The sequence below is a fragment of the Falco naumanni genome, chromosome 4 (assembly GCF_017639655.2).
Source record: "Falco naumanni isolate bFalNau1 chromosome 4, bFalNau1.pat, whole genome shotgun sequence".
Lineage (NCBI taxonomy): Eukaryota > Metazoa > Chordata > Aves > Falconiformes > Falconidae > Falco > Falco naumanni.
In genome coordinates, this window is record NC_054057.1 from 66,996,472 (window position 1) to 67,019,448 (window position 22,977).

Here is a 22,977-nt window from a genome sequence, read left to right on the forward strand (position 1 = left end):
TGGAACTGGGAACCTGGGGTCACTTGTGATCGTAAGTCACGCTTATGATCCAGACCATTGCATCAACAACCTACACAGAGTGACACTGAAAGAATAGTATTTTATCACCTGAGGAGACAATTATTCTAATAAAAGGACATTTTTGACCACCATGGGAGGGGGAAAAAAAGCACCAACCAATTGAACTGGAGCCTTTTACTATCTCATGGTGATGGTTATTGCATCTAAAAAATCATACTTTAGGATGAAGGCTTTTATTTCCCATCAGGTGTTTAGCTGAACTGCATTTCTCTCCCAATTCCACCAAGTGGCCACACAGACCACCTTCACGTTCCCAGCATGACAGCCCAGCACCCAGACAGACCTTGACAGCCAGTCCCTGACTGGCAGCTGTCCAGTCTCTGTTAAATCCAGTGCACAGAAACAATCAGGTAAACTCTGGTTTTGGGGTTGTGAGTTTTTTTGGTTCAGTTTGGTCTGGTTTTTGCCTGGTACAAAGATTTCTATTGGGCTATAAAAAAAAAAAAAAAAAAATCCACATAGTGAAGGTGGAGACAAAGCTAAAGAGCTGCCTTCTATTCCCCACTTCCAGATAAACTCAGGATAGAGGAAACGTGACCCAACTTTAGCAGAACCTCAGAATGTCCGCTACTGGTGCAAGCAGATTGCGACTAGTGGTTAATTACTGCTGTAAAAAGCAAAGCACGCAGTAAAACATAAATATACTGGTTAATTTGGGTTTGCATAGGGCATTTTTTTTCAAACACCACATGTGGGTTCCCCGATTTTAAAAAATCCTCAGTTATTGAGCTTTTGCAGGCTGGAGACCTGAATGAATATGAAAAAGATCATTCAAGTGTTTAAAAAAAAAAAAAAAAAGTCTGTTAAATGAATCAAAACCAACCAAACCAAAAAGTTATTTTAATACTGCCTTACTCATTAACCTTACTGACTCTGCAAACCTGTTGGGAGTGTCAGCAACAGAAGGACAACTTCCAGACCAGTCCCAACCCTTCTGGTCCTTAAAATGAAACCAAGTGAAGCATGTGACCTTTGTGATGAGAAAAGTAACTGCATTCAAAGGAACAATCCTACTGAGAAGGAAAAGCAAGGTGTTAGCATTCAAGGCACTACAGCTAATGGTAATCTCCCAGCAATTTCAAGCTCACACACGAAACCCGTTACCTGGCCTGCAGATGGAGAATGATGCTAACGAGCGTGCAAGCAAGATCCTGAGCACCTGCCTCCTTCCTATTTAACAACGCCCCCAAGGAAAGATCTAGTTTCCACAGTGCAGCAGAGCGAGCTGCTTGCCCTGCTGCGTTTGTCCCCCAGCATTTTGGTTTTGTGGTTTTTCAGTGTTGTTGTCATGGCCTCCCAAGTTGTTAGATCAGGTAAGAAAGTTTTTGCTTATGTTTGTCTGATCTCTGATGTTAGTTCAGGTAAAGTTTTTGCTTATGTTTGTCTGATCTTGGAAAGCTATAGCGATGTGAAGCGGAGCTCTTGCTATCTCAGCTGCTGCTTGTTTTGCAAAGACAGACGGGCTCCACTGGGGGTGGCTGATTCAGTCCCCCAATAGCTCTGGGCCAAACAGGGAAAAACACCCCCAAAACCTGCAAATTTCAAGGTTGACCTGGTGGTGCACAACTCGGGAGTGATCCTCAGTGTGGAGGAACGCTCGCAGCACCCAGGTCTTCAAAGTCGAAGCCCAGCCTCCCTTGATCAGCGGAGAGGCATTGTGCCTGTTTCAGAGCCTTTCACCGACTTGGCAAGTCTGTAATTAATCTGCTGCCACAGGTAAATGGCATAAATCCTCCACAATTCCTGTTTAATTGATAACCATACTGAAGAGGCAGGTGGTGCAGGGTGTCGTCTGTGCTTCCTGGGAACTGTGCTAATAACAATTAGAGTAACTGTGGGAGGTGTGAGGTTGAGAAGGTGACCTCAGGCCAACCCTCCTGCCCTGAGAAGGCAACCGAAACATCTGTGCAAGCCCAACTAGGATGCTTAAAGTGTTCACGTGCAAGAGAACTGTATTCACTTGTACATACGTTCCTCTTGTTTTTAGAATTACTTAAGATCAATCATAAAATACCATCAAGAAAGCTTATTACAATGAAGAACCTTTAGAAAGCAATCATTCAAGGCCAAAACAGCGGTACGGAAGATGACAAAAAGCACAGAGAACTTCCAAGCACACCAGGGGCACAGTAGTCCACCTATTTGTACGTAGCATGTGTACGTGAACCAAGACCACGCTTTGTTCTTAGCGATTACATTTTGTTTGTAGCAGAAGCTAAAGAGATGAAGATTCTCTTGATGACAGTGCCAGAACTTTCTTAGTGGGAGGTTTGGCCTGGTGGGATGGGGGAGTAGACATGGAACCATTCACCGAGTCCTAAACCTCACTCTGCCTCTCCCCTTACCTCCTGGGACATTCAAGCTGAAGGTGTTTTCAGAAAAGACTTGCAAATAAGCACAGAAGCCATCCTGGAGATAGAAGAGAATTATTTTATTACTTATGATGATGATGATTAAAAATATGATTTCAATAAACATTAAACACTGCTCTGGGAAAATAAGTCCTCCGTTTTACAAAGGAGTAGTAAAGGTGTAGCCCAACGGTAGGCTGAGCTTCCCATGCAGACTGACCCTTATTCCAGCGGGAGAGAAGGGAACGCAGTAAATCCATGTTCCTAGTGCATCCTAGCTCAGCTGTTCCCTCCGTGAGATGTGCTGCTTTCCAAAGTCAGCTGCCTAAGCCACAGCAAGCTTGTTACACAAGGCCTGGAAAAAGGCAGACAGCTCCTGTCTTGCAGATGGAGTTAATTTCATTACGTACTGCCCAGGAGCCAGCCTGCCGAGCAGCAGCCCTGCATAAAAACCTCGCAGCTCCGGGATCTGGTGTGTGCGTGGGGAACTGCGACAGAAACTCCCGCGGGAAAAGCCGTGCTGCTTCAAGGGCAGCTGCCAGTGGGAATCCAAGGAAGAACTGGGGTCATTGATAGAGATTATCGAGGTTCTAGCATGAGGGAAAGCATCTGGCACCTGCACAACAGGCAGAAGAGTCGGAAGGGGTGCTGCTAAAGAAAGGGCTAAAGCTAAAATGAGACTTCTCATAGTTCTGTAGGGAAGAGCTCACAACCAAGAGGGAAACAAATGATTTCTCATCCCATGCAAGAGGATACTGACCGAACTCCCAAGTCAATGTGTGATGTGCCTATACAGCCACGGGAAGCCTGTGGCACTGGAAGTGATGGAGGCAAAATGTTATTGCATTGGAGTGTAAGCTAACTAGGACGTAATCCCCCTTCTTCTCCCCCTGTGCCTTTCCCTCCCTCCGTCCCCTCACCGGTGAAGCAAGCACTACGTGGGATGCAGTTCCATGTCACGAGGCTGGGAGCTCCCCACCGCTGTTGTCACACCTTACTCTTGCTATTTGCATCGTACCCCATGATTCTGATGTGCTTGCCCATCCTACCTAGCGGAGACAGAAGCTGAATTGTATTGTTCAACACTACATCCACTGCTGGCAAAGGCAGTGTGCGTTTGTTTCCCCCTCTTGTATCCACTGCAAATTATTTTTTTTTCCCCTTACACGTCCTCCACAATCAGGTGAGCCTAGACCATCCTGCCACAGCTCCATTACAAGTGATTCTTTTGAAGGATTTAATGGCACTAAGGATGGTAGGATGGAGGATTCAGTAGCAAGGACAGTTAATTCTCCCAGTTACTATTTTTTTTTTTCCACCATGAAAGTGACACAGGTAAATCTCTGGTTCTCTGCCACTGTGTTGAAATTATCTGGCTGAAAGAAAACAATACTTTGCACTGAAGGAAGGCTCGTTCCTCTCTTCTTTTGTGATTCAGGCATGCTGTTTATACACTGCCCTCAAGCCATTATAACTTTGAAAGCTTCAACTAGGACTCTTGCCGTTGTTTATTACAATGTACAGTTTCACCTTGGGGGAACTTGGCAAAAGAGAAGTAAATGACCAAAAGATGGGCACAAAACAGTGACAGAGCTAGGATGGAAGCCACCCGTCTTGCCTTGCATTTTATTCTCTACCAGAATCTGGGAGTAGAATCTAGAGGACCCAATTCCCTGCTGCTACTGCCCGAAGGATGAGCCTTATGCCCTGTTCTGCCTTACACAGCCAAATATTGCAATGTCTTTTTGTGACAAATTAAGCCTAGAGACTTTGACACTGTCCCGCGTTCCAGAAACAGGAGGGGTTGTTCTCTGACTGAACCTTAAAATGATGAACCTTCAAATAATCAGTTTCAAGAACTGATTGAACAAGCAAAGCCTCCTCTAGAAGCACTGCAAACAAGGGAGTAAAAAGATACCAGGGGGAGCATCCCATAATAATCCTGCTTCATGCCACAGTGCTGCCAGATGTAAACTTTTTATCCTTTTGCAGGACAGGTTCACCAGGGACAGCCAGAGTGCTTGATAACCGGTGACAGAAAAAGGTAGAATGAAAAATAATGACTGTGAAAGTCATTATTACAAAATACCTGTGAGGCAAAAAGCTGAACACTGGAAAGCAGTGCTGGATGTTTATGCACAACTACAAAATGCACTGGGGAGTTTTTAGACCCACCTGCTAGTGCCAACTCTTTTTGTGAGGAAGGTATTCCAGAACTGTCTCATATAGTGCCACCAGGCCACTCTGGCAGCATCCAGTGTCACCATGTTCAGAAAAAGATTCTGGTGAGCTGAACAAAAGAAAACACTTTTTTTTTTTTTTTTTTTTTTTTTTCTGTGAGGGCAGTCAAACAGTGGTATAGGTCATCCAGAGATGCTGTGGAGCGTGCAAGAGTCCTGGTTAACCTGGTCTAGTTATTCTATATTATATTATATATAATTCTGTGAGTTGCAGCACAGGTACTCTCATTATTAACAAGTCAATTTTTACAGAGCCACTTTGCTCAGCAAAGGAATCTGATTAGCACCCTATCTTACCTACAATTATTTGTGCGGGCCACAAACTAAACTTGGCAAAACATTTGACTTAAATCCAGCAACTGTATGAGATGATCAGTCCCTTACTGAATGTAGACATTGCCATCGAGATGTAGTAAGAGGAGAGCAGACGTACTGGGTCAGATGAGAAAGTCCTTCCCACTCACTATTCTTTCACTTTTAGAGGCAGGTGCATAAAGAAAAGTATGTCAGAACAAGGTGGACATTGAGCAACTGTTCGTCAGGTGATAAAAAATCCCCACGTCTGGCACTCCAGGGTTTAATGAGCTGCAGCTTCCAGCTGCTTCATTAGGCTTAAGAGCCACTGACGGACCCATTCTCCAGGAATTAACTTAAGCGCTTTTTAAAGCTATTTATACCTTAGCCAAATCCTCTGAAATCTCTTGACAGTAAGTTTCATCATAGATAATAACTATTTGTTAAAAAAGGAAGTAAAACCCCGGCAAATCCTTCTTCCTTTTTGTGTTTTCAATCTGCTTCCTAAGCTGAGTAAGCACTCGGCCAATTCTCCCTGCCTACCCCTAGCTGGGTCCTGGCTCATTCTGTAACGAGCAGACTGAACCAGCGTGACTGCGTTAGCACACCTGTGTGACAGAAATGCTGCCCCTGCTTCCAGCAGCGAGGACAACCTCTGTCCCTAGTCTTGGAAGCATGAGCAGCAGCTCTGGGACAGAGACCCAAGGACACAGAGGTTACAAGCTGTGTAGTGACAACGGCCCATCTGATATATGCACGGATGCTTCCTCCTGTGAAAAGGGAACAGATTCATACTGATGCTACACCACGCCGTAACAGCTTCTGCAACCTCATGCCACAATCCCATTGCCAAGGGTTAAAATCACAGAATAAATCTGTAACTCCACCTTACAAAAGCCCTCCAGTGCTCTTTAGAGATGCCTCGGCTGTGACTGAAAACTAACCTCTGGGAAGTTTTCATCAGCATTAACAGTAAAACACGCAAGATCCACAAACTGAAGCATACTGCGACCTAGCAAAACGTTTCACGCGGATACACTTGGCTCAAGTACTTTCCCTGTACTTGTATAACCCTCTCAGGCAAGCATGTGTGCCAGCCCATCCACCCGTTCCTCTACTAGCACGTTACTACAATGCCACACACTTCCTGCAGACACCAGCTTCCCTCGGCACAGTCTGGTGGCCAAAAGTGAAATGTTTCACATCTGCCAGCATGTGGATGAAGACAGACCCAAAGCAAGAATGAGCGACTCCAGTTTAGATCATATCGAGCTGGAAGACGCTCCCAGTTTGAAGGGGAGCATCAGTGAAGGGTTTTGCTTCTCCACCTCGGACCAGCTTCCGAAGTGCCAGTAGGAAGGAGAAACTGAAGCATGGTGGGGGTGCAGATTCACAGCTTGGCTACAGTGCTGCTGCTGCTGAACTGTAGGAGTCTGGCAAACCACCTCCTGGTCTAGTTCCCCTTGCTTCAACTTTGATTCAGGAAAAATCTTATTAGGTATCTAATCACCCAGAGATGTTCCACCAGCAGCGGGTACGTACAGGAGGGCAGCTTCAAATGTCTATGACAAAGTACGCAGCATTTGAAAGGGACCTTCAAGACCTGTAAGGTCCAAGCTAGGTGACCCCTGAACTCCCTCTGGAGTCCAGCCTGCAGAGAACTGACCTTTAGTTTTGGTCTTTTTGGGTTTTTTTGTCCTCCAGAACTGTTGGTGGGTTGCGCTTGAGAGTCTTTACTTTGCAGCAACTGGTACCATCTTCCTTTTGCAAGAACCCTTCCTAGCAAAGGCAAGAGACAACTGCAGGCAACGTATGAGCCACTTCCGATTCCTGCCTTTTCGTGTCCTGGACGTAGCTGGAGGGGTTAAAAAGTGACATGCTGTTAGCACAGATGCAGTTTTATGGCCTGTTCTAGGGAAAGCGAACAGCTCACAATGCAGAAAACGTTGCAGGAGCCGTGGAAATCACTTCCCAGCTACTTCGTTAATGCCTTGAGGGGGAACGGGTGGCAGGACTGAATGCATGCATCAAAAGGATTTTGGAATGAATTACTATAGATGTCCTGCTAATGAGCTACTGTGACTTCTAAATCTACCATGCTACATTCTTGTCCTCCATCCCTAGAAACACCACTGCGATAAAACATCTCTTTAGCTTTTACAGCAACCTCCATCCCTGGGATTGCCTACTAGCATTGCCACCGTGAGAACAAAATGTTCGTACCTAACCCATCACGATACAGACATTCATTTTGCTTACGTGAAAAAAAAAAAATCCTCACAAAACTGACAGCAGGAATGAGTTGCCAGGAACCCACTTTCTGCCCAGGCCTTAATTTAACTGTACATTTCACATTTCAACAAAAAAAAAAGCAGCATTGACTGCCTGTTCTACAGACATCTACCACCAGCAAACGATTTTCTTGCTGCTAACGGGTCCTTCTCTGTATGTCCCCGATACACAGTTCCGTGTTCACGACAGTTCTTGCCAGAGTGAAATTCACCCCGTTTCTTGTGGTGATTTAACAGCTAGTTGTTACTTTCAGCTTCTTCCACAGCTACTTACATTTTGGCAGGGAACCAAGAAGAGCACTGTAATCTTTGTTCCTCCTCCCCTTCAGAGGAGCTATCAGTCTCCTATGGAAGAAGAGATGGAAAGCAAGAGCTCTCTCGCTTTCCAGGAAGCTCCCTTCCCATCTCCCATTTCGTATTGCTTCTTATCAGCAAACAAGGTTTCTGGTTAAAAAATAAAAAATAAACTAATTTATGGTTTTATTCACGCAAAAACTAGAAGTAAGTCCGGTAGGAAAACAAAGCTTGGAGTCTCTAGGCATAAAAAAAAATAATAAGGAAAGGAAAAAACCATCCATCTAGTTATTCAATGGCTAGTTTTGAGTTTAGCTCATGTTCATGTATGCGTTCACAGCTCAGCTGCAGACCAGCACTGTCCCTTTGCAAAGACCTGACAATACACAAAGACACAGTTGCAGTCGATGGGCTCTGTTCCTCAGTCATCTCTGCTCAATTCTTCACGTGGGCACTAGTTTTAAATAAAGTAGGAAATCCCTCAGCCTCATTCTCCCTTCCATGGGGACCTCTGCTGTGACTGGAGACCCTTCCTGTTCCCATTTTCTCTCTTGCTCAATTGCCCAAAAGCTTTACTCAGAGGTGCCAGGATCTTAAAGGTAATTCCAGCCTCATTTTACAGGCATTTAAAGCAGCCAGCAGACAGAATACTTTTTCAAGCCAAGAGACAAACTGAATCCACTTAATTTTAGCCAACTGCTGGTAAAATCTGAAATCTAAACCCTTGCCTCCAAATAACCTATGCTGTGGAGCTGAGAATTCAGAACCAGGTGTAAATTTGACCGCACTACAGGTCACTGACTATGCATCCGAGGGCGTATTTGGGTCAGCTGGAAAATTTACAGTTAAACAACCACGTGATTTTGCTGCTCAAGCTCAGGTACTAGGTATAGCAATGCCCACAGGCCAAATAGCCTGGAGGAGGACGTTGCAAGCTTCCTATGACTTGCTAGACTTTTGTATAAGGCACTTATAAACTCCCCTTCTATTGCACCATGTCACCAACAACAAGTATTGTGACTAGTGTCAGCTACTCCCAGTTGTGTGACAAGCCACAGACCACCTGGAGCAGCTTTCATGGTGTAACGTGCTCCCTGTCCGACAGACGCACTCCTTCCTCAGCCAGCTTGAAGACAAGTCCTTTGTCTTTGGAATGACATCTTTTACTGTTACCTTAGATATATTTTTTATATATATATATATTTTTAAACTACCATTGGCTTGTTTTTAGATGCCATTCACCTTCAAGACTAATTCAACTTCAGAATAATCTGTTTCGTTAGCAAGCTTGGCAGCTTTAGAACAGGGGCTATACCTCAGCGTGTGGCCATCACTTCGTTACAACTGATCCACAATCTCTGCTGAAGCCTCTGATCACCGGTAAGACAGATAGCAATTATTCCAGCCTGTGTGCTAAAACCAACCCAAATACAACTGGAAGTTCCAAAGTCTTTTATTGCAGCCCTTGCACGGCTGAGCTGCCCTCGAGAGGGATGGCCTATGCACCATCCCAAAGACAACGCAGGATGGAGAGAATGATGAACCCTGAAGAACGTGTTCATTTGATAAGATCCTTCACATACTTCCAGCCTTCCACAGTGTATTCAGAGGCCCTGGTGGGAGCTACAGACAAGGCAGACATGACTGTCTGCACTCCTGCAAGGAAAGCAGAGAAGAATTATCCCAAGAAGAGCATTATTCAAGCCAAATTTCCTAATGTTATTCTAGCATTGCAGATCTCTCTAAACACAGAGAGAAAAAATCTAGCTCCATCTCAGCAGCTTTCAAACACACCGAGGCATGAATGATCCTTGGTTCAAGTACAGCTTTACTGTCTCGGTAGCGTTTGTGACAGAAATTCCAACTTCAGGATCAATTTAAGGGATAAACAATTGCAAAACTGAAACAACGAATTGACTTAAGTTGCATTTTACTTCTGGCCTTGTCACAGACTCCATGGGTGATGTTGGACCTATCACAGTATTTGTGGACCATGTTTCCCCACAAGTACACGAAGACTTTTTGCTACACCATAAAACCCATAAATTAACCTACTAGGTATTTATAGTATGTTTTGGCCTTCAAACAAGATCTCTAAAATTCTAATAATAATGGGAATGCTCATTCCTTCTGAAAATTCAGAAGCTGAATTCAGACATAGTAGCATCTGAAGAGTTTATAAAACTCTTCAATCTTGAACCAATCTTAAGAAAGGTAAACCTTTCTTAAGAATAAGTCCTCATTTAGTTTTATGTTCTAGTTCCCCTGGTCACTACCAGTGCCGATGAACTCACCGGTGCATAAACTCTATCTATTTATTGTGGGGGCCACAGGCCTCCCCAAACACTTCACTGAAACTTTCAGTCTTAGATTCTAGGGTGGCATAAGCATGCCTGTCTTGGGGCACAGCAGGGCAGCAAGCTTTCTAGGTAAAAGAAACACCAACTCCTCTGGTTAGAAAAGGCAGACAGGTTGATGGGCACACATCCTCCTTATTTCAGACTTGTAACAACAAGAAATTAAGTCCAAAATCACTCAGTGTGCTAGTGCTAAAACCTGAAGCCGAATACGCTTCCATAGTCCCAGTCCCAATGCTCCTTCCACCAGACTGTAACATCTACTGCCTCCTTGTCCACCATGCAATTTAGGAGGACAGTACCGAAACCAGATTGGTACAAGCTACATCACTCTTGGCCCTTTGCTCCTTTCACTATTTGGTGAGAAGTTATTTTACCTTTATTCCAGGAATCAGAGGGGGAAAAGTCAAATTTTGGAGTGGGTGGGAGCTAGAAAGAGAAAGAGACCAAAAATCAGCGCTTTGAGGGGTTTCACTTATAACAGGATTCATATCACCTTGGAGAAGCCTTTTGACCTCAGATCTTAAAGCTACTTAAGATGCCTACTCTCCATAAATCTCAAAAGGGATCAGAAGTGAAGCTTAAAGTCTGGACTTTGCTCTTTCCCCCAGTATAAAGTCGGGGCAGAAGGTATCACTTATCATTTGGATGCTCCTAAAAATTACCTCCATAGCTATCTCCTTACAGTTAATCTGTTAGTTTAGAATAGTCTCTAACATGAAAAATGCTTTTCAGACTTTCAGCAAAGGCTTCTCCTGGTCTGAGGATTTTAAAAACTACAAATCGCTTGAAGAGAAGAGCCTCTTCAGGCAATTTAAATTCAACTTGATGAACTGTTAGCAGCTTGAGAAATTGGCAGGAGAATCTTTTCATTAATTTTTTCAAAAACGTCGGAACCTTCAGAAGTAGCTTAGGAAATCATTTCACTACGTAGTGAAATGTCTCCCAGAGCATGCCTGCAATCCCCTCCTTGACCCTGCATGGGCTAGTTACCCCTTCTCCTTTGAAGTAACATCTGCGATCAGTATCTCTCCCCTAAATTTAAAATTTTACCCTCCTTCCATTTCAGCGCTCTTCAAACTATTCTCAATACGAAATCCAGCTTCAACAGCAGAACTCCTGTCAGCATCACTGGAACCAGAGTATCACCCCAATGGTTTCTTCTTGTTCAGAGAATGAATTTGTTTTGCCGACTGTGTTCATATGCACAGTCCTTACCTCCCAGCCTATGTAACTTGTCCACTCTTGGATAGCTGGAGGCAGCGCTGCTTGAGCCTTTTTGAGGGCTTCAGCACCTTGTGTGCTACTGCCCAGAAGCCCCTGATCATACGCCACATAAACTGCAGCTCCAGCCAGGCCTCCTTTGATGACAAACCTGAAAGAATTAAAAGCAGCAACAGTTCAGTCCAGGTTATGACTCTCAGTGTGTCTCTCTCGGTAGGTTGTGCCCATCAAAGGGAGGGTATCAGTAAAGCAACGTGAGGGTCACAAATACGCCACTGTCATGTCTTACCACAGACAAAAACCAGCAGAAAAGTATCTAGCTACCTTCCTTTTCTTCCTAGGCCAACTATTCCCTGTCAGCACCTTGAAACAACACCCATCCACATTTTATCAGCAATAGTTTTCAAGAAAAAATGAGAGGGTGTCAAATACCTCAGCGTATGTGCCACTTATTAAATCTGAGAATCACTGGCATATACCTGGGATAAAAGGAACTAAGGATATTGCAGTGGGTCAGACATCCATGCTAATTATGCAGTTCTTGCCATCTTGTTAATAAGTAATCTGATTAATCTGACAGACACCAATATCTTGTTAAGCTCCTTAGAGTCTTGTTAACACCTGGCCATGCCTGTTCCTGCACTGCCTGGGCTTTTAAAGTTTCTCAGTAGACTGCACGGTGTGCAAACACTAGTTTTACAACTGTAGTAGCAACCTGCAAAAACAGAAGACAGGAAGACAATATTTGACCTTCATTTACGTTTTCATTATAGGTAAGAGATCTGGGGAGACCGACTTTTTCAAATTCACAGGGTGGGGAACGGTTTCCCCTTGGGAAAAGAAAACAAAACGAAAAAGCTATTGCACACCTTGAGGAAACCCACCCACCCACCCAGACAAGGGCTCGCCCGGGAGCAGCAGCCGCCCAGGGCCGCCAGAGGAGCGATCGCGGCCGCAGCCCCCGGCTTGCGGGTACCTCGGGCCCTGGCAGCGCCTCCCTGCCGGCTGCCGCCCCCCGCCCGCAGCCCCCGGCCGGCATCCCCGGCCCGGAGACCCCCGCCTCACTGCACCGATTCGCCCTGGCCCCGAGAAACCGGCCAGGCCCCGGGGGCAGCCGTCGGCCCTGGGCGGGCGAGGCCAAGGACGCGGCGGGGCCGGGCCGGCCGGGGCCTGCGGGAGGACCGATGGGGCCGGCGCCCCCGGCGGGGGATGGAGGGGGGCGGGCAGGGCGCCGGGCGGGCTCCCCGGGCCGGGCAGCGCGGGCGCGGGGACTCACTTGACGGCGGGCACGAGCCTGGCGGCCATGACTGCGGCGGGGGCAGGGCGCGCCTCCCCGCGCCGCGGGGGCCTTCGGGAACTGGTCACGTGGTCGGACGGCCCCGCCTCCGCTGTTGCCACGGCAACCCCCTCCGGGCGCGCCCCTCGCTGCCCCGCACCGGCCTGTCGCGCTGTGTCGCGACGCGGCATCCGTACGGCAGCGGGCCCGGGGTTTCGGGCGCGTTGTTCGTGACCAGGCGGCGCCCCGGGCCCCTGCGAGGGAGGTGCCGGCTACCCCGCGGCGCGGCCTGGCCCGAGCGGGGCCTCCCGCCCTGCCGTGGGCCCAGCCGCCGCGGGAAGCTCCTTTGCTTCGGCGCAGGTGTATTCGTTTGGTCCGTTTTGTCTCTCTCTCTTTAATTTTTAATTAATAGAGCTCCCAACCTTTTGCTCGACACGCTTACGTGAAATTCGGCCGAGGCAAGGCTGCCCCTTGGGTTTGGGAAGCACCGCAGCTCTCCGTATTTTTTTCTTGATCCTAATAAAAACGCCAGACAGGTTCAAACCAGAATGTGTTTGCTGTCTTACTCACCTTTAAGCAAATATTACATGGCCTGAATTGCCAATACTCTGGTGACCGGGATCCCTTGTTTGTAGTAGGGGAGTAGAATTAGATGCAATGAGTAGAAATAGAAATAGTAAACACATGCTGTGTTGGCAAATCACATTAGGCTTTTAACTTAAACCCCTTGACTTCCAAATCTCCATGTGGACTTCTCAGCTTCAAGAATATCCACAATACTCTCTCAGAACCTTCCAGCTACTGGAGTTGATCCATGTTCCCATTTTCCCTTTTATCTTCTCCAGGCCCCAGTCCTGTGAAGACCCCCGTCAGTGACCATCTCTGTGCCCTGGGTAAGACTGTTGATTTCATTATCTCACTAAGCGTTAGCCATATCCTGATAAGCCATCCCCCCCCCCAAAAAAAAAAAAAAAAAAGGTACTGTTAAACATTTTAGGAGTGAGGAATGAGGAATGAGTGCTGACTCCACAAGTTCCTATGGAATGCTCATTAGGGACAGATATTTTAAAAAGTATTCCCCCAGTCCACTTTGTTTAAGACTGAATGCCAGACTGGTTGTCCTGGGGCAAATGAAAGGCCAAGAAAACTGTAATTGAGCAAGGCAGGAAGACAGACGGTTTCTCGAGCTTTCTCCAGACCTGTTTGCTGTCCTCTTTGGATCCCTTCCTCTTTTATGAGAGCAGGTTTCATTGTCTTCAGGCCTGCAGCTTTCTGTTTTTCATCCTGCCAAGGTTACTTCTCCTGCTTGGCACAGCATTTCTTGGGCAAGTGCAAACCAGTCCCAGGGCTGTGGTGTTCCCTCCCTTCAACAGGGAAGGAGTAACTTCTTTGCAGCTTCTTACCAAAGTGTTGATTGTCTGTGTCCTCACTATCTTTCATTCTTGACAAAAGTGACCGGCTCCCAGTGGAGAGATTTCTCGGGTGGAGTCTCAGTTCTACACAGCACCTCTCATACACAGGACAGAAGAGGACTTTACATGCCTATTGCAGGTTGGCTTCCAGGATCAGAGGAAGGATCACGGTATTTTGGCTGGAGTGCTCAGCTTCAAGACTTTGCTTTATTCTTCACAACTTGGAGGGGTATGAAGCCAGTCGGGAAAGTGCTTTGTGCTACAGGGATTGTAGCTGGGCTCCTAGCTTTCTTCTGGAAAGACCCTTTTAACGCAGGTAGGTTTACCAAGGGGTTCATTCCAAACTAGAATCTAAGTTGCATAAGAGAAGCGGTTGAATTTCCAAGCTCTGACTGGTGGTCTCATTCCTGCCCATGGTCTTACCAGAGATGGTGCCCCCAAAGCAATGCTTCATTCCCAGCAACAAAGAGAAGCTTGAAACAAAGAGGAGGACAAAATGGTCTAACAGCACTTACAAGGGATCCTGCTGTCTTATGTGGGGAAAAAAATGACATGGACCTTTGCCATTGCCTTTCTTTTTTCTTGTTTTGATTGCAAACTCCTTGGGGTTCAGAACCATGTCTATAGATGTGCAGCGCCTGGCAGAAGAGGGCTGACATGTCTCCAGACTGATGGCAAAGAATAAATGATATGCAGAAGGCAGGAGGCCCAGAGCCTGGTTTATGTTGTACATTTTTTTATAATGTGAAAACTGACTTCATCCATGAAACGTATTGGTCTGGTAACCCAGGCAAAGGGCACGTGACACAGGTAGCTTGCATAATTTTATCGTTATTCCCTATCAGTGATAGCCTAGCCATAATGTCCACAACAAACACAGTAATAAAACACACCTCTTGGGCAGTTGGGCCTGGGGATTGTTCCATAGCAACTGAGCCATGCTGGCTGCCCATTTTTATCCATTATCCAACTCCATGGAAGAATGCTGAGCTGGGGAGGAGGGATGGCAATGGTGAAGCCAGGCTTGGCTGTTCGGTTTCTCGCCTACCAGCTGCTGAGTGAAGTGGGTCAGGCTGAGCCTCCTGCTCCATGACAGAAGTATGGACCTGGGGGCTGTCAGGATGGAGGAGGGAACTGTCTGTTGCATGTTAGCGGAGCTAGGCCGAGCTGCGTGCCACGTGCTGGAGCTTGTTGAGCTAGCCAAGCTTCACTGTGACCCAGGCCAAACCAGATCAGTGTGGCTGGTGACTTGACGCAAGGTGGCTGATGACAAACTTTTGTTGTAGGCACCTGTCAGAACAGAAAAGTCGCTCATCGTTCGAAGATTAGGTGATTTTTGATTATTTTCAGTCTAGCAAGAATTGGAAGGTATTGTTAATCTCATGGCTTCTTCAGGTTGGTCCTGCCTCTTCTAGTTTTGAAGAAGCATCAGGACTTCTGAGTACCTGCACACACGTTTCTGCTTTAGAGCTCTGTCAATAGTTAAGGGCAGCTCCTCTGCTACTTCCTTCACATTCTTATATACCTTTTCTTCTCTTTCCCATAAATAAGAGAGCTTATCTGGTGCCCGTGTTCTGCTGACTGGAGCCAGTGCTGGGATTGGAGAGCAGATGGCATATCATTATGCCAGATTTGGTGCTGAAATTGTTTTGACTGCTAGGAGGGAAGCTGTGCTGCAGAAGGTAAGAAGCTCCTTGTATCAGGGAAGACATAAGAGATTTGGACTTTTACCAAAAAAGCAACTGCAACAACAAATTAATTGTCAGCATGATAAATTTTCTTTCAGAACTGTTGTTAAGCAAAACCAGCTTAGTTATTTTCGAAATTCTTTCCACTTACGCAGAAGGATGGAACATGCCAGTGATGTGTTTTGAGCCTGATTTGCTGGCAGTGTCCTGTGCCATTCTTCTCTGTAACTGATCTCCTGGATGGACTGCTTTGTGTTGCCACAGACCAGTGCCTGCTGCAATGTGCCAGTTTTCTCTTGCCAGAAGGCAGTAACACTGCATACTGGGAGGTGTAACCCAGAAGGGAGGTTGGCCTGTACAGGAAGATGCATATACACGGCCTGAACTTTTTACTGCCTGAACATTTACACGAGGAAAGGGTACAAAGCTGTGTCTGTGGAAGTTCAGATTGGATGTTAGGAAAAGATTCTTCACTGAGAGGGTGGTCAGACATTGGAACAGGCTCACCAAGGAGCAGCAGTCACAGCACCAAGCCTGTCAGAGTTCAAGGAGCATCTGGATGATGCTCTTGGTCATATGGTTTAGTTTTAGGTAGTCCTGCAAGGAGCAGAGAGTTGGACTCAGCGTTCCTTATGGGTTCCTTCCAACATGAGATATTCTGTGATTATATGAACTACAATTCCTGTGTGATATTTTGCAGCTTTTCAGAATCCAAACAGTTCTGTTTAAAGACTCAAACCTTTTTGTAAGTTAAATAATTATTTACCAGCTTGAATAGATGAGACTCCTTCATTTGTAGTTTATAACATGGGACAATATTTAGAGAAGGTATCTTGTAAACTGTGGGGACAGGTGACTTGCAAGGGAAGTTCCTCACTGTGCAGTGGTGCAAAAGGAGAGCTGGGGACAGTGAGCTTAAAAATAGCTCTTAATGCCTGGAAGGCATTATTTCAGCAAATAGCTAAACTGCGTATCATCGCTGAGCACCTTCACATGCTCAACATAGCAAAGGAGCTATGAAAGATGAATACTGCTAGAGCCTTACCAGCTACTTAAGTATCACACTTATTCTGGAAGAGTTCTCCCGAAGAAGACTGTCAGGTCAATCTTGACCCTTTTCCAAGGTAGATTGAATCTGCATCTTGCTGAGAGTTACCTCTATGTAACTGTCTGGTTAAACTTAGTCTGGACACAAAGTAAGCTCTCTGTGGGCTGAATAGCAGTAGATCTAAAATTAAAGTGTCTCTGTCCAGAATTGCCTGTCACTGACTGTAGCGTGGGGTAAAAAATGCCTTACAATGCCCTTATTTCTATTCTTTTCCCCCCAATCCATATTGTTTAATTTTCGTGTGTGTGTGTGTTCTTTTTTAAAGGTGGTGGAGAAATGTCTGACGCTTGGAGCAAAGAAAGTATTTTATATTCCTGCAGATATGTCTTCCCCTTCAGAGCCTGAAAGGGTGGTTCAGTTTGCTGTCCAAAAGCTGGGTAAGCATCTTGGGTATCTTTTTGGCTTTCAGGTGTATAGACAGTTCTCATTCCAGCAGGAAGCTCCTAGATCTTCTCCAAGATCCTTACCGAGGAGGATGTTTAGGACAGAAGGGTGTGGGGTTTGTAAATCCCAGTCTGGATGTGGTCATCTTTTTAGCTGCCTTTCATGGGGAGGGCATGTCTTTTGCTAGAGGAGAAAAGTATGCAGGGAGCACTTGCTCACAGCACTTCACTAAAACCACACCGCAATGGCTGTGGTACCTCACCTGTCACAGGGTACCACATATACACACATTTGTCGTATGTGAGTGGGGACCCCTGCACACCCCTGACCCTGAACACAGCGCCTTATGTTGAGACAGGCAGAAACTGGGATGTCTGAAAGCAGTGACCTGCCTCTGGAGCAAAGCTCAGTCTGCGACTGTATGGAAGGGGAAGGTAGTCCAATTTAAACCAGGACTGATTCACACTACTCCCACTCTCATGCTTTTGCATTCACTCATTCACGCAAGCAACACGATGTTTATGACCCAGTACCCTGGCCAAGCTTACCTATGGTGGTACAAAGGACAAGGGATGCCCACTGTCGGGTCCTCATCATGTTTTCTGGGTTCTTGATTAGCAACCATGTGCTGCTTTTTGATTATTGTTGTGGTTTAAGCCCAGCTGGTAATTAAGTAGCATGCAGCCGCTCACTCAATCCCCCCTCACCCAGAGGGATGGGGAGGAGAGTTGGAAAGGATTGTAAAACTTGAGGGTTGAGATAAGAACAATGTAATAATTGAAATAGAATAAAAATGAAAGAACAATAATAACAATGTAACAGTTATAATTAAAAGGGAGAGGGACAGAATAAAATCCAGAGGGAAGGGAAGAAAGAAACATGTGGTGCACAATGTGATTGCTCATCACCTGCTGACCGATGCCCAGCCAGTCCCCAGGCAACAATCTGCCTGTCCCACCAACCCCCCAGGCAGATACACCAGGCATGACATCCCATGGTATGGAATACCTCTTCGGCTAGTTGGGATCAGCTGGCCTGGCTGTGTCCCTTCCCAATTCCTTGTGTCCCTCCAGCCTTTTCACTAGCGAGGCCTGAGAAACTGAAAAGTCCTTGTCTTAATGTAAACATTACTTGTCACAGCACTCCCCAAACTAGCCAGCTACAACAAGGTCTTTTACCATCTCATACCAACACACTCTTCACGCCAGTCCCTCTGCTGCCTTCTCCTAGTCTCTCCTCACCCAGGGCACACATGCTCACTCTCTCTTCTCTCCGGTTCTTCCTACCCTCTCTTCCTTGGCTGCCTAACCTCTTAACAGAACCAGCCACAGCTGCACCTTATCTACATCAGCCAACCCGCCGCCCCTGAAGCCAGCCCACAGTTGTATATTATCAATGCTAATTAACTCAGCTTCATTCCTCTACAATTACTTAGCAGCAACTAAAAACATCAGTGTGTTATAAACATTGTTCTCGCCTCAAAGCCAAGACATATCACCGTACTAGCTCCCAAGAAGGTAATGAACTCCATCCCAGCTGAAACCAGGACAATTATCTTTTGTGCCCTGTAGGAGTTGAGTGATTATGATGCTTTGCCTCTCTATCTTGTCTCATTTGGGTCAGACTGTCATTAGGCAGCATTTTCTGTTATATTCACTACCCTTTTGTCCATTTTTTTTGAGTGTCTCAATTACTTCATTATGCTCTTGGTTTTACTGATGTGGGTGTCTTAAGAAATTGTGTGTAAATATGCTGTGGTCTGGATGACCTGCCAGTCCAGGGGCTATCAATGAATAACTTTTCTTTTAAATCTTCTGCTGTTTCTGCTGATACATTCCCATACTAATTGTAATTTTTCTGTTACAAATTTGTATACTTATAACTTTGAAAATAGTTTACCACCAGAAGTAAGTTCCAAGTCTGCGTTACCCTGAAACATTGTTTCAGAGAGCTGCTGTCAAAGAAGAACATCTTTCCTTCCAATTCTACCCTCGAGAAGAAGGCAAAGCTGCTCCCAGGTGGACACATTTTGTGTATCTTCATGGATAAGCACTTTCTAGCTGCCTGAGGGAACAGCTGGTTCGTTCAGCCCTCCTGCTGGCATTTCTGCTGGGTTCCTTGGTCGGGGATGGCCCCTTGTTTCACTGCTTTTTCTCCTGTCCTGCAGGGGGACTGGATTACCTGGTATTGAACCACATTGGCGTGACCCGTTTCCAAATGTGGGCTGGAGATGTGGAATACACCCGCTGGCTCATGCAGGTGAGGTTTCCCAGCAGGAAGAGCTCAGCTGGGATGGGGTGAGTCTGGCTTCTCCTGGGACAACTTTGGGAAGCTCAGAGGCACGTTCAAGTCTATGTCAATGGGTAAGAACAAATGTTTTACTTCACTGGTGTTCCAAGCCAAACGGTTTGGAAGCTTTGTTGCTAGACAGGTGTTTTGCTCAGTTGTGTATGTGCGCAGAGGAATGTCTGGGAAGAACTTCACTTCTTCCTTCTGTCCTTGTTATCTCCCCTTAAAGCAGGACTGTTAGGGATTGATGGATAGGTAGGGGCAGCTCTGCAAGGTATGTCTAGCTTATGAGGGCCAACAGATGGGGAGCAAGCACTTCCTACGAGTCTATAGCAAGTGCACGTGTCATTGCAGAACACAATAAGGCTGTTTGAAATGGTGTTTGCCGTTTGAGTCTGCTCTCAGATTCAGAGTTTTCTTATAGAATCACTTTGGTACCACATTTTGGAACCATGAAGAGCTGTTTTCTTGATTCAGTCTTCTTAGGTCAGGTGAGTCATATTCATTCTGTTTCATGTTGGAAGGAGCCTGTTTGCTAGAGAGAAGGGAACTTGGGATTACAGGTAAGAGATTCCTTACAAGTTAGAGAGCAGTCAAGCTCAGAAGAGATGCTGAATATTATGCTTTGTCATCGTCTGAGCTCAGTCAAGAGAAACTCAGAAGGAGAGCAAACTGAGACGCTACTGGTGTCCTTGTTGCTGGATAGGGATTGCAGAGTCAAGAATAGCATATAGAGAAATCAGGGACAGCTAATTGTTTCTTCTCAAGAAATCTGTATGTTAAAGCCCAGGAATAACCTTTGCTCTGACTTTTCTCCATTGCTTTTTCTGGAATCTGAAAGACTCATGGATGCAATGTTTGTCCCCATCTTCATAGAGATGATTCTTTTCACTTGATGCTTGAAAAAGCAAATTCAAGCCACACTCCTTTCTATGTGACCACTGTATTGGCTTTTTGCCTCATGCTGGCCTTCCCTCCAAACCTTGCTTCTTCCATGTCTACTTTTATCATTCCAGGTGAATTTCTTCAGTTACGCAGCACTTGCAACAGCAGCTCTTCCCACCCTGGAGAAAAATGAAGGCTCTCTGGTGGTAGTTTCTTCCCTCACAGGTTAGTGTCTTAGACTGGTGTAAGTGCTGGCCTTGTGAAAACAAGGATTCCCAGCACATCGTGTTTCTCTTGTGTCCTTCAACCCTTCAACACATTTTCAAGCTGTGCCTTTTACAGTAGCAAGCAGGATGGTGCTGGCTGGCCTTCTTGTTTTCTGGAAGAGCTTTCTGTGTTGCAGCATTTTGCATTCCCTTGGAACTTTGTTCATCATGTGGCCAGATCTGCTGCTTTGGCTCCTGTCCCTCACAGCCAGGCCCACCTCTCCTGCATTTCTGACACAGTGTTAAGACCATCCTGCCACTTCAAGGCCCTCTGGCTTTGGCCAGCCTGAATTAGCAGGCTGCTGAGTAGCTACACCTACTCTACAGGGTGGAAAGGCAGGAGAAAGTCTTCGGTGTGTGCTCGAGGGAGCTGCATCACTATATACAAGTTTATAGAGTATGGCTTATCCCTGCCTTGTGACATCAGGTGCTTTGGTGCCAGCAAAATGTCATGGCCAGATGCACCAGCATGTGACCCTATCCATGTGTTTGCATGTGATGGGGGAGGGGAGCTGCGGGTAGACCAGCACACTGGGCTTTTTAGCCCAGCATATGACCTGGTTACTGTGTCAGTTAAAAGAAATTTCCTTCCCTTATCCACGTACGTGGTGGCTGTTGTGCTGGAGTGTGCTCACACGAAGCGGCATAATTTTCTAAGTGTGTGTGACTAGAAATAGAGCGAAACTCACCTGAACAGAACATGGGTTGATGCGACGTGGCAAAGCCTCTGTCTTCGCTGAGGTTTCCTCTCCATGGCACCACCCTCCTTACAGCCACTTTCCTGGTGTTTTCCATTCTCTCCCTTTCCAGGGAAAATACCCACTCCCTTCACCACTTCTTATTCTGCCACCAAGTTTGCACTGGACGGATTCTTCAGCTCGCTGCGTCACGAACTCATCATGCAGAAGAGAAACATCTCTATCACACTGTGCATCCTGGGCCTGATTGATACTGATACAGCATTAGAGAATACCAGGTGCGTATTTGGAGGATGACGTAGGAGTCTGGGAGGGAGTGTGTCTGCAGGAACATGTCTCTTCTTGAAAGCATGCAAACATGCACCACAACTATGTTTAAGATAGCGTGTGCATCTGTATGGGTGTGCAAGAAAACTAATGGGAAGAGTGTGTCACCTTGGGAACATCATGGGGGTTGTGCACGTCCACTCAAGCATGGAAGAGGAGCATGCAGAACTCTGTAGGCAGGCAGTCTGCACAGTTAAAAACACACCAAGGGTTGGCTGGCTTTGAGTGATCCTCTGACTGTTTCCTTCCAGGGGCAAAGTGCACCTGACTGCTTCTCCTGCTCCTGAAGCTGCACTCGCCATCATCCGGGGGGGTGCCATGCGGGTACAGGAGGTTTTCTACCCATGGTGGCTGCAGCACGTGTGCTGCCTCTGGGTTTTGTTCCCCAATAACCAGATTTTACAGAGTTACTATAACTACAGCAGTCCTTGAGGGATGCCCAGTCTCCTCTCCCATCCTGCATCCTTTGTTATCACCCTCGTCCCACTCAAGCAGTGGTGTCGTGCCTGAGCAGGGCAGCAGTGGTGGCCAAGTAACCTTAGCTCTTTTCAGAAGACTGTTCTTGGTCTCCCTCTCATCCCGCTTCAGCTGCAGTTCTGATCTTTTTGCCCGTCCATCAGAGACCTTTCCTACGGTCCCCTCTGCCTTAGCCCTCCACCCATCTTCCCTCCTTCAGCCTCACCGACCTGCTTGCACTGCCTCCAGTGTTCTCCCAGCTCCACCTTTAACCTCGGTCTGTATGGGATGTCCTGGAATATCTGTACATTCCTGGGACACCCTGCTCCACTGCTTCATTGTTTTGTAGGCTATGTGATCCTTCTTGCTTCCTATGAGTAGAATTTTAATCTCCGTTTTAATTAAAACTATTTTTTTTAATGTGTTGGTGTTACTTGTCGATGCTTCCTCTGTGAAGGAAGGCTGGTGACCTGACCTCTGTGAGCACAGGCCTGTTGGTGCGTGTTTGCTGACTGCACAGGACCCATTAAATCAGCTCTTCCTTGCTGTAAATGCCAAGACGGGTTGATAATTCCTGCACTGAGCAAGAGAAAGAATGTGGAGGGAATTCTTCCCTGACACCTTGTATTGGGTCTGGCTGAGCCCCCGGGGCTGTCTCTCCAACCTCCCCCCCATCACCAGGAGGCTGGGGTGGACAAGATCTTGGGAGGGGACATAGTCAGGACAGGTGACCCAAAGTGACCAACGGGGTATTCCACACCACGTGGCATCTGCTCAGATATAAAAGCTAAGAGGAAGGAGGAGGAAGCGGGGATGTTCCTTATTTACCATGTTTGTCTTTTGGAGTAACCACTCTGCGCTGCAGCCCTGCTTCCTGGGAAGTGGCCAGACATCACCCGCCGATGGGAAGTAGAGAACATCTTTTGTTTTCCTTCACTTCCACATGTACAACTTTTGCTATTGCTTCATTAAAGTGCCTTTATCTTGACCCACAAGGTTTTTTTTTTTTTTTCTATCTTATTTTCTCCCCCCACCTTCTGCTGAGGAAGGGAGTGA

General features: G+C 46.4%; 2 protein-coding genes across 4 annotated transcripts; one reads left to right on the forward strand and one right to left on the reverse strand.

Annotated features, from left to right (window-relative positions):
• Positions 1 to 8,988: 8,988 nt before the first annotated feature.
• MICOS13 (mitochondrial contact site and cristae organizing system subunit 13) lies at positions 8,989 to 12,614 on the reverse strand. Its single transcript, XM_040590699.1, has 4 exons — positions 12,409 to 12,614; positions 11,127 to 11,283; positions 10,286 to 10,337; positions 8,989 to 9,207 (listed from the first exon to the last, which is right to left on the reverse strand). Exons 1-4 carry the CDS (start codon positions 12,597 to 12,599, stop codon positions 9,110 to 9,112), a joined length of 498 nt encoding a protein of 165 aa, XP_040446633.1. The 5' UTR covers positions 12,600 to 12,614; the 3' UTR covers positions 8,989 to 9,109.
• HSD11B1L (hydroxysteroid 11-beta dehydrogenase 1 like) lies at positions 11,290 to 22,341 on the forward strand. Of its 3 annotated transcripts, none has more exons than XM_040590697.1 (9): positions 11,290 to 11,905; positions 13,254 to 13,301; positions 13,960 to 14,136; positions 15,372 to 15,502; positions 16,882 to 16,993; positions 19,168 to 19,259; positions 20,306 to 20,399; positions 21,251 to 21,416; positions 21,717 to 22,341. In XM_040590697.1, exons 3-9 carry the CDS (start codon positions 14,052 to 14,054, stop codon positions 21,895 to 21,897), a joined length of 861 nt encoding a protein of 286 aa, XP_040446631.1. In that variant the 5' UTR covers positions 11,290 to 11,905; positions 13,254 to 13,301; positions 13,960 to 14,051; the 3' UTR covers positions 21,898 to 22,341. The 3 variants fall into 3 exon arrangements, with proteins under 3 accessions (XP_040446631.1, XP_040446630.1, XP_040446632.1); XM_040590696.1 differs by lacking the exon at positions 11,290 to 11,905 and adding an exon at positions 12,642 to 12,781; XM_040590698.1 differs by lacking the exon at positions 11,290 to 11,905 and adding an exon at positions 12,668 to 12,768.
• Positions 22,342 to 22,977: the final 636 nt, after the last annotated feature.